Genomic DNA, 16,109 nt, shown 5'->3' with positions numbered 1-16,109 from the left:
ATTTTTTTTCTTTTAGTACTAATTGAGACTAGCTTCCATGAATTTTTTCAACTTTTTTTAGGAAGCCGTTTTCGAGTTATGGAATTTTGTAAATTGAAGAATTTTCATGACTTGTAATTTTTGAATGCTCATAACTTCCTTAAAAATGCATCAATTTTGAAAGTCTTTTTTTCAAAATGTGTGTTTTTAAACGTACTTTTCAAAAAAAAAATCGAAAATTTTTTTTAAAATCGTTTGCCCATTATCGGGTTTAAAAGTTTCGTAAAAAGAAGTAGTTTTTTTGAAAAAATTTTGAAAAAAATCGATCAATACGTCAAATGAAAAAAATGACTTTTTATCATTAAAACTCCAAAATTTTATAGTAATATCGTTAAAAAAAATTTTTTTTTTGATTTGTTTTGAAAAATACGTTAAAAAACACACATTTTAAAAAAAAGACTTTTAAAATTGATACAGTTTTAAGGAAGTTATGAACATTCAAAAATTACAAGTCATGAAAATTCTCCAATTTTCAAAATTCTATAACTCGAAAACGGCTTGTTAAAAAAATTTGAAAAAATTCATGGAAGCTAGTTTTAATTAGTACTAATAGAAAAAAAATCGAAAATGCAATTGCAAATGGACTTTCACTTTGGCGTGGAATACATCATATATACATTACAGTACCGTCGGAAATTGTCGGTACGCCTGACGTGAGAGAAGTGGAAATTTGATGCTGACTTTAAAGCAAGATGTTTTAAGTTAGAAAAAAGATAGAGACTCATAACTTAAATGCTTGGAAAACTGATAAAATTCTGCGTTTAAATGTATATCAAGAAATTTTTTTTTTTTAAGCATTTATAACACCCAACCAAAAGAGTTCTTGAAAAAATTATTCAATTTTCCAATTTTGGTACTAATGTACCAATATGACAACGTAATTTTGAAGGTCTTAGCTTTAATTTGCATATTTGAAACTTAAAAAATATTTTGCCCTCCTCACTACGGGGTTGTAGAGAAACATGCTCGAACATTTTTTAACATATTTCAAGAACTACAAAATAATTTTTAAGTTTTCAAATTTTTACACAATCTTTAAGATCTTTGCTTTAATTTGCTTTTTTGAAACTTTAAAGAAAAAATTAAATTTCTCAAAAAGGGCTCGATGAATGATTTTGATTTTTGCTCGATATATCTTCTTTTTTGTCCTAGAATACAATCCTGAAAGAAAATCTTGGTTGTTTTAATCTTTTATATTAATTTATGCTCACCGTGCATCTTTATTAGTAATTCTACAAAAAAAAATTAAAATAATTTTTTTAAATCATTTTGTAACAGTTATTGTAAATATAATAGTAATAATAGTTATTTTTTATGAACGCGCCGTAATTGATGCACTTATCCTAGTTATTTAATTAATTCTGAATATTTGACCTTATAAAAGGTTTGCAAATAGCTCTGATGAAATTTTCGGATTATTAATCAAGCAGTCTTGATAAGTGAGCGGCTGATAGCAAAAATAAGTTATAGAAATATTCAAACCAAAAGTTAGTTAATTATGTGTCATCAAAAAATGTATAATAATTAACCAAAAAAAAAAGAAATCTTTTGAAGATAAGAACAAAAACGAGATATCCTTCTATCCTACTTTTGCTCGTAGTCAAAATTATAATAACAAATAATAATTAATTAATATTATTACACTGTAAAAAGAAAGTACTAAAATAGAACCGATTTTAGGTATCAAAATAGAACCAAATGACAATTTAGTACCTAAAGTCGGTATTAAATTAATACCTTTCGTTTTACAGTGTAATAATAATTTATTCATAATTTTATTTATTTATTATTTTTTAATGAGATGAGAATTTTTATCTTACACTCGTGCGTAAAATGAAGTTTTCAAGACTTTTTGACGGAAAATATAAGAGACAGTGATTATCGACGGGTCTCTATTAACAATTAAAAATTATTAAACATTTGATTTTTAAAATTTTTCATTATGTTGTTGCCGTCTATGGATCAGAAGGCATTTAAATATAAAATTCCAAGTAAATTCATTATAATACTTATCGACGATACAACGATTTATGTTTAAAAATTGAATGAATTTTGAGAATTTAAAATTTTCTGTTTTTTTGTTATTGTTTTCTAAAGTATTCGTTTTACAAAAAAACTTAAAGGAAAAAAGATGCGTCTCTTTATTTCCTATGAGGTAGTAGCTTTTAAAAGTTAAAATTTCGATTTTCAATTTTTTTTACAATTTTCACCGTTTTACTGGCATTACTTACATACAAAAGTTGTGTTTGTACATGTACAACACATGTAGAATAGTAAAAAAAATAAATTATATAATATTTTCGATCCACAAACAAAACTTGTTGCACAACTTCTCATTTTCTCCTACTATATTTTTTTGCAATTTAAAAATTAAAATTTTTATTGTTGAAACTGTTTCATTCATTTTTTTTATTTAAAAAAACTCCTTTGTTTTAGAAACATTTCAAACCTAGTACGGTCGTGAGAAACAATTTTCACCTATTTTTTGAATTTTTTAAAATTTTCGAAATTTTGAATTTCTTAAAAGTAGCTCTAATTTTTTATACTACATTCATGTATTTTTTTTGCACTGTTTTTTATATTTTCTCGCAAACCCAATGTTGTCCCATTTTTATATTTATACAGTTTTGTTGCAAAAAATCTCAGCTTTCAAAACAAATAACAAGAAAAGTTTCTAAATTGATAAAATAAGTGTTTAAAAATGAAAAATAAGTGTTAATTTAAAAAAAATTGGGTTAAACATTATTTTGGAGTAATTTAAAATCAAAGATTTTTAGCAAAATATCCGTCATTTTGTTATTTTTGAATACTTTTTTAATTTTTCTACCAGATTTTTTAAAGGAATGAAATCTCTTTCATGTCAAAAAAGAAAAAATTAATTATCTTAATTAGAGAAAAGTAATAACACTTAAAAGATTTCGATTTGAAAAATTAAATTCGTTGTAAATTTAAAAAAAAATTTTTAAAATCCGTATCTTCTAAAAAGTTTTGAAAAACAACATTTTGGATATAAATTTGATTTTCAGCCGCGATGATGTTTAGCCTGCCTGTTTTGAAATTAATTTGGACATTACATACAGCAGTATTATTTTTATTACATTAAAAGATAAAAATCTTTGCAGGATTGGATGAAATATGGGAGTTTTAGGTTTATGGCGATTATTGGATCCAGCTGGGAAACCTACCGCAGTTGAAACTTTAGAAGGAAAAGTTCTAGCCATTGGTAATTTAAAACTTTTTTGCTTTAATAAAAATATGTTTTAAGGAGCTACGTAAACCTGACAGCACCTAAGCATCGGATCATGACGGGAACAATGTAGGGCTCATTTAATGCTACAAACAAAAATTTTTGGCTCTTTATTTTTTTAAAAAAATGCATGGTGCTGTCAGTTTTACTCAAACCTGGAAGCACCACAGCTAAAAACCCTTAAAAAAAGACGGAAAGCAAAATTCAATATCAGAAAAAATTTCGGCTTAATTAGGGCTCCAAGTTTCTAAAAAAAATTTCTTCTATACTCAAATTTAAAAAAAATAACACAAGGACAAAATTTTAACTTTCAAAACAAAATTTGAAATACTGTTAAAATACAATTATAAACATTTTTATTTGTTTTTATTTAAGGAAAAAGATAATGATATTAGATATAACAAAAACACAAAAATAAGTTATACTCTATTAAAAAAATTAACATTTCAACAATAAAAGGTTTACAGGTCCAGTCAAAGTTATTAATTAAAAACATTACCTCAGCAAGAAAAAGGGCAAAACATTTATTCATTTTTAATTGCACACCTGTATACACATTCGAATCTTTACAGAATATAAGCTTATACGCATGTTAGGTAAAATTCTTATATAAATTGAAAAAGGGATATTAAAAAATACAGACAGATTGAGTGGCGCGCGAGTGAGGAAGAGATACTCTGTTACAAAATGCGTCATTGGGCTTGCTGTCTTTCAAAATAGTAAGATCGCGTTCCAATTTTGTGTCTCGTACTGAGGCTGACGACTCGAACCTCCATCCTCAAAAGCGCCACTGTGGCGAATTCAAGGATCTCCACTCTGAGAAGTCATCTCCACCAACTTCTGAAAATCAACACAAAAATAAAGAAACCGATTCGAGTGTTAAAAAAACAAACAATATGGACCCTATTCGGAAATCACCTCCTCCTCAGTACGAAAATTCAAACAACAGACAGAACTGCCCTGTTTTCATTCAGAGAGACAAAAATTCACCAGATGCAGATAAGGACATCAACAGCATGGTTATTGGCAAACTATTGCATAACCTCTACCCCGGAAAAGTTGTTGAGATTAAATCAAGTGACCGCGGTAAAGTGAGAGTGGTTGTGAATTCGGGTAGAGCTACTAATAAGCTTGTGACGGACAGTACCCTAAAATCGAAAGGGCTCACTGTTGTTATACCCAACAGTTTTGTTTCGCATCAAGGTGTTATCACCGATTCCTCGCAGACCCCCGTTGACTAAATTCTTCAAAACATCGAAGCTTTAGGTCCACACGGAAAAGAAATTAAGGTTACGAATGCTATTCGTTTCAATCGCAAATCAACGGATGATCAAGGAAAAGTTACGTTCGTCCCATCCAACACAATTCTCTTGACTTTTTCAGGTACGATCCTTCCTTCACGAGTAGCTATCTACAAGAGCATTTTTGATGTCCGAACATATGTTCCAAATCCAAGAATATGTCTCAACTGCTACCGTTTTAGTTATATTGCCAAACAGTGCCGTTCCAAACCTTGATGAGCAAAGTGCGGCGATTCCTCGCCACATGATGACTCAAACATGTGCATCTAGCTGTGGTAATTGCGGAGGCACTCACAACCACGTCCGTGAAGCTGGCCGGAAACACGCATAGCTTCTATATTACTGCTCCAATTAACTTCTAAGTGGCAGAAACATTTAGGGCTCATTAAGCCCTTTAAGAATACTCTATATTATTAGCTGAAAAGTTTCAGTTTTTTAAAAAAAGTCGTGGTTCCGGCCTGCTTCACGTTGAAGCTGGCCGGAAACACACATAACTTCTACGGCACTGCTCCTATTAACTTCTAAGTGGTTAAAAAATTTAGGGCTCATTCAGGATTACTAAAAAAAATCCAATAATCATAACTTTTAAAGTAAGTTAGCCCCCGTCGATAAAATGTTTATTAATGCTATCTATTTAAACATTCATTTTTTCGACAATAATTTCAGAAAAGAAAAGATAATCGGAAAGAAATTGACATGACATTTAAAGAAATTAATGTTTCAATAGAAAATTGTAAATTTATTCAATTTTTAAATGTTAATTTGTATTCGATTGTATTTTTTTCTCGAAAAATGCCTAACTATTTACTCTATGAAAAATAATATTTTGGAGCAAAATTTTGTGTTAATTAGACTACCCTACCGAAAGAGTGGTACTGGATTGGTACTGGGAAATTGGAACTGAGGGCTCAGTACCAACTCAGTACTAATTTGGTGCATTTTGGTACTGAAATGGAACTGGGAAATTTACCTGCGAAAAGAGTCGAGTTACCGTTAATACCCTCATAAAAGTGAAAAGCGACTAGCTTTTTCAATATGTTTAAACTAAAACTTTATATTTATTTCAATATTATATTTGTTTTTCATGGATTTATATTATTTTCATACATTATTATGCATATGATATTTCCTTTGTCAGCTAAATTCAAAAATGATGTCCATTTTTTTATCAAACTTAAGGTATACGAGATAAATTATAACTTTTTTAAATGTAATTATTTTATGATAAATTTTAGATATTCATAATCTGGAAATATTAACGAATCTGAATATATATTTTTTAAAGTTGAGTTATTAAAATTACAAATTTTTTAAGCAATAAAACTCGGGTTAAAATTTTAATCCTTCAACAAAGGACCTAGGGGTCTATTGTTCAAGGAGGGATTACAATATAATTTCCAAACTTAACAGAAATTTTCTACAAACTATTATGTTTTTTTTTGCTGTTTTACACGTATTTCGCGAGAGACGGTTTGTTGATCTTATATACCTTTAAAACTATTGTTGAAATACTTTAAAAATGTCTTCTTATGGGTAATCAGGTAGTGGTACTGAAGTGGAACTCAAGCCAAGTCCAATTCAGTACCATTCCAGTACCACTCTTTCGGTAGGGCGGTACCAGTGTAAATACTGTGAATCAGTAAATATATAACCGTGTATATAACAGTGTAATTTGAAAACTATAGTGAAAAATAATAAACAGTAACAGTTTTTATGTTCATATTTTTATTTAAATTTAATTTTAAATTTAAAAGTTTATTGAAAATGGGTAGAGAAAAGCACCCAGTGCATAAATACTTTTCAAAAACAACCGTTGACGGGAAAAATGGCAAACAAAATATAAAAGCAACTTGCAATTTTTGCAAGTGGATTTCCGTTAACAATACCACAAGACTAATTAAACACATTCAATTGTGTTTGAAATGTTCTCAAGTTATTAAAAATACAATCAGTGGGGATAGATCAATCAATGATCGGGACGAAAATGAATCTACCACTGAAATTGAAAATGATACTGATGAAAATTCAAATTTATCTGCTCATTCAGTTGCAAAAAAATTTAAATTGCATGAAACAATGGAGACATACGTTACTCGGGACAAACATGTAACAGATATTCAACAAGTAAGTATTTATATGTATTTTTTTCGAAAATACGACTATTTTTGACTTATTTCTAAGAATTTCAATTGTAACTCTTCCAAAGTTTAATTATTATTTTTAATAATTGTAATATTTCTTTAAAAATTCTATAATTTAAAAAAGTTTCATCTTAATTATTTGTCGAAATTTTTTCTCATGACCATTAAAACTAAAAACTATGTGAAAAATTTAAATTCGAATTATTTGCTTAAATCAGAGTTTAATAAAATTTGTAAATAGAATTTTAAAATTTTGTTTTTAAATTTGTCCTACTTAATTACAATTTCGAAAATTTGTCTTAGTACTGTTTTGAAATAGTCAAAATAAATATTCTTGTTAATATTCTTGTAGAACTATTAGATATTTAAAGTAAAATATTTATTAACTAATTTAATTACATAAAGTTTTGATTTGTCGCAAATAAAATTGTAAAAATAAATTAATTTCTGTCTGTTTAGAAAGAATTAGTCACTTTGATGGCCAGAGCAGTTTATTGTTCCAGCACTCCTCTCTCGATTGTGGAAAACACATTTTGGATTCAGTTCTTTAATAAATTGAAACCATCTTTTACACTCCCATCTCGTTATGATCTGTCTAATAGTTTATTAGACTCAGAGTTTTCCCGTATTCAAAATACTATAGGAGAAAAAATTGCAGCTTCCTTGTCTTTGGCAATTCAAATGGTTGGCTGGTCCAATATTAGAAGACAAGGAATTATCAATGTAATTTTAAACACACCGGAACCCTTTTTTTACAAAACAATCCCTACTGGGGCTGAGCACCATACGGGAGACAATATTGCAGACATTATGTTTTCAATAATTGAAGAAGTTGTCCCTATAAAAATTACGGGATTAGTAACAGATAATGCTGCCTATATGAAGTTAGCTTGGAAAATCGTACAAGAAAGATATCCACACATTACGCCTTACGGGTGTCTACTACACGGATTACATCTGTTTTTCAAAGATATTTGTTCTCAAGCTGTCTTTGATGAAGTAAAAAATCATTGAACAAATATTGCCAGAGAAATAAAAAGTAGTCAAATTTTGTTAGCAGTTTTTAATGAAAAACAACAGCAGGTCAAAGAAGCGTCAAAAAGATCAGGTAATATATGTGCAATTAAATTTTTATTTTTAATTGTTAAATAAATTTATTATATTCATTATAATATTTATATTGATCGCCTAACTAATATATTCTTAAATTTTTTTATAATTTATATTTACACATACTAATAATATTTAATATAATTATTTAGGATCTACTATTCAACAATCTTCACTGCAACTACCAGGAAAGACAAGGTTCGGCAGTGTATTTTTTTGTATGAACAGTGTTCGAATAAACAGGTCTGCACTTCGTGAGCTCTGCGTAGATCACAGAGTTGAAACTATTTTAAGTGGAAATTTAAAACACTTGATTCTAAATACTAATTTGTGGGATGTTTTAAGTGAATGCGTTTCACTTTTAAAACCGATAATTTCCTGGCTTCACATTATCGAAAGCGATGATTCGAAAATGAGTTTATCATGTACAGTCTTCTTGAATATAAGAAGGCATGTTCAGGGGATGAGAAATTCAAATCTCTTAATGAATTATTACGCTAAAACCAATGAAATTTTAGAAGATAGGTGCGAATTTTGCATAAAGCCAATTCATTATTTAGCGAATTTGTTAGATCCCTCAAAACGTGGTGAAGATCTTATAGACCAGGAACTACTGGAAGCTTTCGAATGTTTGACAAGACTTTCAGAATTTTATTCGGAAAGTGAAGGTATTTCTGTAGAGGATGTGCTGACAGACTGCAATATGTTCAGATTAAAAGAAGGAATCTGGCAGAAAGATTCCTTAAATCTGACTATTAATAAAATGTCTCCATATATGTGGTGGAAATCTTGCTACGTTGGAAAATCGCTCAGAAAAATAGCATTAAAAGTTTTAAGTTTACCGCCCACGTCTGCAGCTTGTGAACGTACAAATAGTACTTACAAAAACGTACATAATAAGACTACAAATCGTCTCTCAACTGAAAGAGCAGGAAAAATTACATATATTAAACAAAATATGCTGGTAATTATCTTTGTTTTAATTAGTATAAAAATTCAAAAAATCTTAATAATTTTATTCTATTATTATTTTGTACCTGCAAATAATAATTTAAAATTTACTATCTTTACAGTTTTTAAATCCTAAAAATAAGCCTTCAAGAGTTCTTCCAAATTATCAAGAAGAAGAGTTAGTTGAAATAGAGCTGTCCGATAGCGAAATGGAAGCTCAATTCGTGGAGCAGATCGATGAGTTGGAAGAAGAGTAACATTAAAATGTTAACTTAGGCATACTAAAATATTTTACGACTGTTTTTGTTACTAAACTAAAATGCTTTTTTTGTTATTTAGTTTTCAACATTTAATTCAGAACTTGTTTTAAATTAAACATTTTATTTAAAGAACTAAATATTTTATTTAAGGAATACTAAGCTAAAATTGTTTAAGCTGTAATTTCTTTGTAATAAAAATTATCATTATAAATAAGGATTTATTATATTTGGTCTGGTTATATATTTATTTATTTATATATATATATATATATATATAAATAAATATATATATAGTATATTTATTTATTTGTATTTTTTATTTATGTATATATTCTATATTTAGTTTTTTTACTATATTTGATTTTATTATATACAATTTAAATATTCCCTACACTTTCTTTGAAACTTTGAAACGTTTCATGAAGCAGTGAAACTTTCATGAAACTTTCATTCAACGAAAATTTCATGAAACTTTACAACCCTAGTTCTCTCACAATCAAGACAAATTGAGAAGTATATAGGTACAGACAACTTTGAGATAAAAATATTACTAATTTTTCTTGTGTTCCTGCAGGTAGGTGGATATTAATAGTCTAAACATAAAAATCAGTTCTTTTCAGAGCTTTTCTTTTTCTTTCTTTCTTAGTTTCTTATTCTGTCCTATTCTCAGGTATTTTGAATTGTTGTTTTTTTGCAAACCTGCGAATCCAAGCAATTTTTTAAAAAATTCCGCCATATTGGACCTGCCATTTTAGATTTTGAACAACTAACATCGGATTCGTAATCAGCGACTCCGAAAACTCCCGGGTACTAATTTTTAAGCAAATCAAAGCAATTTTTAAAAAATATTCCGCCATATTGGAACCGCCATTTTGAATTTTAAAAAAATAACATCAAATTCATAATCAGCGACCATAGACATATAGAAATGGACCGCTCACCACTGTGGAGAGAATTGAAGGAATCGGTGGACCCATGGTTGAATTTTGTAAATGTAGAAAAAGAAATATGGAATTTTTTCGGTGAAAAGTAATTTTATAAAAAGAAATTTAAATAGGTACAAATTGTGGGGATTCGCCTTTAGGTTTTCCCCTCGCTCTCCTCTCCGCACTCTCCGAATCGAGATTCCTACTTCATCGTAGATTTTAGTCAGAAACGACTTTGCCGTTGAGTTGTGAAGACGAGTTGTGTGTGACGTGTGAGGGGTGTCATGGCGTTCTCCATGCCAATTATATTTTAATACTAATAAAGTGGATTATTCTTATTCCTGGCCTAATTTATTCGATCGCCTACGCACTTCTGAGAGTCAACTAATTTCTTGATAGTTGGACTATTGCCGCTGGCAAAAATAACCACATTGGTGACCCCGAATCCGAGCATGGCTGTTATCGACCACGAGGCAGGAAAAATATCCAACATCATCAATTACATCATCGATGTTTCGCATTTATGAACATCAAAATTAATACTACAAAAATTTTGGTACAATTTTACACCAAAAGTTCTGCAATTTTTCACAAATTCACCACCTCATGATGAACATAACCTACAAATCAATTTCGCACAAGTAAGCACACCGTCCTCATTCCCTGGTTGAGCAAAATTCCAGGAGGCTCAACAAAATTTATTCATTGTTTTCTCGGAGCCTATCGAGAAAACAATAAAATCAATCAACTGGACTTCGTTGGAGCAGCACCAGAAGTGAATTCTGGCACGGCACATGTTTGAGTCCCAGGTGCAGGGCCCATTTCCGGAGCAACAGGGAGGACCTGACATGGGCAAGGAGTACCCATGATGTTCTGTATCCAGTACGAGACTAATTCCCTACAAAAGTTGTGAGATTTTATCTTTTATCATTCTGGAGCCGTCAACGCAAATTCCAACAACATGAATCATCGAGAAAAAATGCCAACACCAGGATCAACGAGCAGAGCAACGGCGGCGTTTCCATAAAACTTTTTGTAATAAGGTACCGTTTCACAAAATTTCAATCTAAAATTTCTTTTTAACTTATTTTGCAAATTCTAAATTTTCTTTTCGGACAATAATAATCGCGGTAAAGTTAACATTTTAAAAATTTTTGTTTTTTCCAATTCATATTTCTTTGATAAAATAAAAAACGTAATAAATTTCATTTCCAAATTAAAAATTTTAAAACCTTCAATAAACAGAGTAAAAATTAATTTTGAATTTAACAAAAAAATTTATAATTGTGAATTATTTCAATGTATATGTATATGTATATGATGTGTGAGTAGGAGAATAACGCCAGCGTGACCATGATCGGAAATTGTCATTATACATATTCTTTCTTTTATCATAATAGTTAAAATAATCAATCAAACAAAATTTCAATTTAAAAAATTTAATATAATAAAAAATGTTCTCAATTTCAAAATTTTACTAAAATTATTTTAAATGAAAGGAAATTAGATTCCAGATTTTTCTTGGTTTTAAAATGTATGTAATCTTTTGATTTGAAATTACTAACGAGGGTGTACACATTTTTCGATTTCTAAATTATATATTTAGCATGACAAACAGTGACACGTAGATCATACTCGTTAAGTGGTTGTTATCAAACATAAGATTATTCATTACGTTTACATTAACTTCGAAACTAATTGCTTTCATAATAATTTCTATATATATTTCTAATTATTTTTCGGTCTTATTGAAATTTCATTTCCATTTGATTCTCTTTAAATAATTAATCCCCATATATTTCAAGGAGAATTATAATTGACAATGATAATCGAAATAATGATAATGAAAATAATAAATAATCAAAATAATAAATAAATACGAAAATAATATTTGAATAATAAATTTCTCATTCATTTCTCAAATAAATAATCAAAATAATAAATAAATACGAAAATAATATTTGAATAATAAATTTCTCATTCTTATTTTAATGACATAAAAATTTTCGATTATTGGTCGCGCAACTTAAAACAATATTTTATCTAATTTATAAAAAAATTACCCGATACTATTGTGTCACCATATATGTATACCGAGTGATTAAAGTGGAATTTGCCATTTATCGAAATGGTTTTGAAGATAAAAAGGTGAAATTCAATATTAATTTGGCATTATGCGGTGACATTATAAAAAACAAAATTACAATTTCTATTCTATTTATTAATAATTTATCAAAATAGTGATCATTCCGGCAATTTGGTGAGGTTTTATAATCGAATTTACTAATGACTTCGTAAATTGTTTTGCTTTTGATTCCTTGCGCAGACTCGGGGGTTTATACCTACATTTTATTAAATAATTTATTTATTTCTTTTCTTTTTAAATAATTCGAATATTAAAAATAATAAAATTTAAATAGGTACTACAATTAAATTTAATTTAAATAAAATGGTAATTACAAGAGAGAAAAGTCGAAATACCCCTGCACCAAACCCCGTACCAGGTCCCGCACGGAACCCTCCACCAAACGCAATCAGAATGGATCCTTTAGGAGCACCCAATCCTGATCAACAAAATAGAATGGAGGCTATTAACGATCGCGAACGGGAACTCAATCAAAGAATTGAGGAACTTAATCGACGCGAACGCGAATTCGAGAATCGTGTTAATCAACAACCTAATCGGGTTCAGCAAAATTTGATTAATGATCCAGTTAATGAGTTAAATAGACAATATGTGCCGGTAAATAGTAATACAATTAAATTACCAAAATTTTGCGAAAGTGATCCCGAATTATGGTTCACACAAATAGAATCGATTTTCGAAAGATTGCGAATCGTTACCGAAGAGGCAAAGTCTCAGATCGTTTTGTCCCAAGTAGATGCCGATATACTGAATTGCGTCAGACACTTAGTTATGATTAGTCCTAGACCACATAATTGCTACACTCAAATAAAAAGAGGTTTAATTTCTCACTTTGCGGTTTCAGACGAGACACGCGTTTTTCAATTAATACACGGCGATGTCACTAATGATGGGAAACCTTCTCAAATGCTTAATCGACTACGAAGTCTGAACGTCGGTAATTGTAACGACGATGTCCTAAAAACAATATTTTTAGCTAAACTACCCCATCAGCATCAATTGTCGCTCTCAACTTGTAGCAGGATAACATTAAATGAATTAGCTTCTCGAGCTGACAAGATGGCTGAAGTAGATAGGATTGCCACAGCTTCTAATGCTCTTGTTTCAAACGAAACACCTAAACCTGAAAAAGAAGATAAATTGGAAGTCCTTGCTACGGAATTAGCAAATTTAAAATCAAAAGTTGAGGAATCAAATAGTCGAAAGTCGCGTGATCCTCACCGACGCGAAGGCGGAAATCCTTATCGCGGAAGGGGCAGAAGTCGACCTTTTGGACGTGGTAATAATAATAATAATTATAGAGGACGTGGTCGTGGTAGAAGTAATTATCGTAGCAATAGTTACGGTAGAGGCTACTATTCACATAATAATCAATACCAACCTAACCCTTTTAATAACCGATTTCGAAGCTCCAGTCCATATCATCGTAACTCTTACAATGATCGCAATCAACATCGTTCTCCAGAACCATGTTGTTCCAGACAACAAAATTCTTGTTGCAATCAAAGTCAATCGGGAAAATAAAATGCCGTCACTGTATAGAGACGAACTTTGTCGGCCTCCCCTCTCGTCGTCTCCACATTCGTGATCGCACGTCGAGAAATTTATATCTAATCGATACGGGATCTGATATATCAATTCTTCCTGCAAAATATTTGCGAGGTCGCAAGCAATCTGAGACTTTTCTATACGCGGCAAATAACACAAAAATAACAACATTTGGTGAGGAAAGAATTAAATTAAATTTTGGACTTAAAAAAAATTTTTCTTGGGTTTTCTGTGTTGCCGATGTCCCTCGTCCAATTATTGGCGCGGACTTTCTTTCGCATTATGGGCTTATAGTTGATTTAAAGAATCGTAGACTCGTGGACTCTACATCGGATTTGAGTATCAAGGGTGAATGGGGATTTTCTTCTCTGGTAGATTTGAGTTTGGTTGACAAAACTGATCCTTATAGTAAAATTTTGTCAGAATTTCCAGAATTAACTCGATTAGAACAAAATTTTACAGTCCCAAATTCTGAAGTTTTTCATCATATCAAAACCATAGGACCCCCCGCAGCACAACGTGCTCGCAGATTACCACCAGACAAATTAAAGATCGCAAAAGATCAACTCCGAGAAATGGTCCAATTGGGCATTTGTAGACCTTCACGCAGTACTTGGGCTACCCCGATCCTTATGAAAAAAAAGAAAGACGGTACATGGCGCATTTGTGGCGACTATCGCCGGTTAAATGCGCAGACCGTTCCAGATAAATATCCGGTACCCCATATTCACGATTTTTCTGCAAATTTGCATGGAAATAAAATTTTTTCTAAAATTGATCTCTATAAAGCATACCATCAAATTCCCATTAATCCGGAAGATGTCCCTAAGACCGCGGTCATTACACCATTCGGTTTATTCGAATATACCTCAACCACATTTGGTTTGAGAAATGCGGGACAAACCTTCCAACGCTATATATACCAAGCTTTAGGCGAGTTCGAGTTCGTTTATGTATATATAGATGATATTTTGATAGCTTCTCCGAACAAGAAAAAACATGAGGAACATCTTCGTGCTGTTTTTGAAAAATTAAAAGAGTATGGATTACGTATTAATCCATCTAAATGCGAGTTCGGAAAATCTGAAATTGAGATCCTTGGATATACAATCAATTCAAAAGGCATTAAGCCAACAAATGAAAAAGTCAAGGCAATTTTAGATTACCCGAAACCAAAAACAGTATCGGATCTTCGTCGCTTCCTCGGGATGATTAACTTTTACCGACGATCTCTTCCTCATGCGGCTCATTCTCAGGCTCCTCTCCTAGAATATTTGAAAGACTCAAAAAAGCGGGATAAAAGGGTTATTCCTTGGAATGAGACTTCTGAGAGAGCATTCGAAATTGTTAAAAAAGAACTCGCAGACGCTACGTTATTGGTTCATCCCAACGAATTCGCTCAAGTTCGACTCGTCACCGACGCGTCTGATACGGGAATAGGAGCGGTCGTTGAACAAAAAAATAACAAAAATATCTGGGAACCATTAGCTTTCTTTTCTCGCAAATTATCACCTACTCAGCAAAAATACAGCACATACGACAGAGAATTACTCGCTATTCACGAAGCTGTCAAGTATTTTCAATATTATTTGGAGAGTTGTACGTTTAAAATCCTTACTGACCACAAACCGTTGATATAAGCGTTTTCGCAGAAAAATGATAAAGTTAATTCTCGACAAAGAAATCAAATATCTTTCATATCTCAATTCACTACCTGGATCGAGCATATTTCTGGAGAGAATAACTTAGTCGCTGACTCATTGTCTCGCGTAGAAGCAATTTTGACCCCCACGAATTTTTCTCTCGAAGATCTCGCTTACGCTCAGGAAAATGATGACGAAATTCTGAAATATAAAAATACGAGTAAAACGGGATTAAAATTAAAAAAGTTCAATTTTGGGGAAAATAAAATTCTAATCGTTTGCGATACATACAATAACATTTTTCGACCCCTTTTACCGCTTTCATTGCGAAAACAAGTGTTCGAAACTTATCACGGTCTTTCTCATGCAGGTATAAAAACAACAAACAAATTAATAAAACAAAAATTCGTTTGGCCATCAATGAACAAGGATATTGCAAATTGGACAAGATGCACATGGATATTGTTGGTCCTCTCCCCTCATGCGAGGGATACTCTTATCTTCTTACTATGATAGATCGTTTCTCCCGCTGGACAGAGGCAATTCCTATGCGCAACATGACCGCAGAGGTCGTATGTAGGGTTTTCTACGATAATTGGATCTCCCGTTTTGGGGTTCCAGATGTAATCACAACCGATCAAGGTGTCCAATTTGAAGGTCGTATCATGCAGGGCCTTGTAAAATTATTAGGCTGCAAAAGGATACGGACCACCGCCTATCATCCCGCATCCAACGGCATGATAGAGCGCTGGCACCGGTCCTTGAAAGCAGCATTGATGTGCCACTCATGTAAATCA

General features: G+C 31.0%; 2 protein-coding genes across 5 annotated transcripts in view; both read left to right on the top strand.

Moving 5' to 3' along the window:
• LOC127280419 (DNA excision repair protein ERCC-5) overlaps positions 1 to 16,109 on the top strand; it is a 37,333-nt gene that overhangs the window by 1,667 nt on the left and 19,557 nt on the right. For 2 of the 3 annotated variants that reach the window (XM_051303379.1, XM_051303380.1), the window contains exon 2: positions 3,162 to 3,262. In XM_051303379.1, the coding sequence (XP_051159336.1) occupies positions 3,175 to 3,262 (88 nt within the window). In that variant the 5' untranslated portion in view covers positions 3,162 to 3,174. Of the gene's footprint in view, positions 1 to 1,433; positions 1,555 to 3,161; positions 3,263 to 16,109 lie in introns of those variants that run through there. The other variant, XM_051303381.1, reaches the window with a different exon arrangement.
• Positions 6,160 to 9,144, top strand: LOC127280427 (uncharacterized). Of its 2 annotated transcripts, XM_051303393.1 has the most exons (4): positions 6,160 to 6,711; positions 7,188 to 7,836; positions 7,991 to 8,802; positions 8,912 to 9,144. In XM_051303393.1, the coding sequence occupies exons 3-4, from the start codon at positions 8,059 to 8,061 to the stop codon at positions 9,044 to 9,046; spliced, it is 879 nt and encodes a 292-aa protein (XP_051159350.1). In that variant the 5' UTR covers positions 6,160 to 6,711; positions 7,188 to 7,836; positions 7,991 to 8,058; the 3' UTR covers positions 9,047 to 9,144. The 2 variants fall into 2 exon arrangements, 1 of the variants encoding a protein (XP_051159350.1); XR_007842830.1 differs by lacking the exon at positions 8,912 to 9,144 and having other exon boundaries at positions 7,991 to 8,202.

Source organism: Leptopilina boulardi, unplaced genomic scaffold (assembly GCF_019393585.1).
Source record: "Leptopilina boulardi isolate dan_hultmark-lab unplaced genomic scaffold, ZJU_Lbou_2.1 LbouV2_244, whole genome shotgun sequence".
Classification (NCBI taxonomy): domain Eukaryota; kingdom Metazoa; phylum Arthropoda; class Insecta; order Hymenoptera; family Figitidae; genus Leptopilina; species Leptopilina boulardi.
This window is presented reverse-complemented; position numbering and strand designations above follow the sequence as displayed.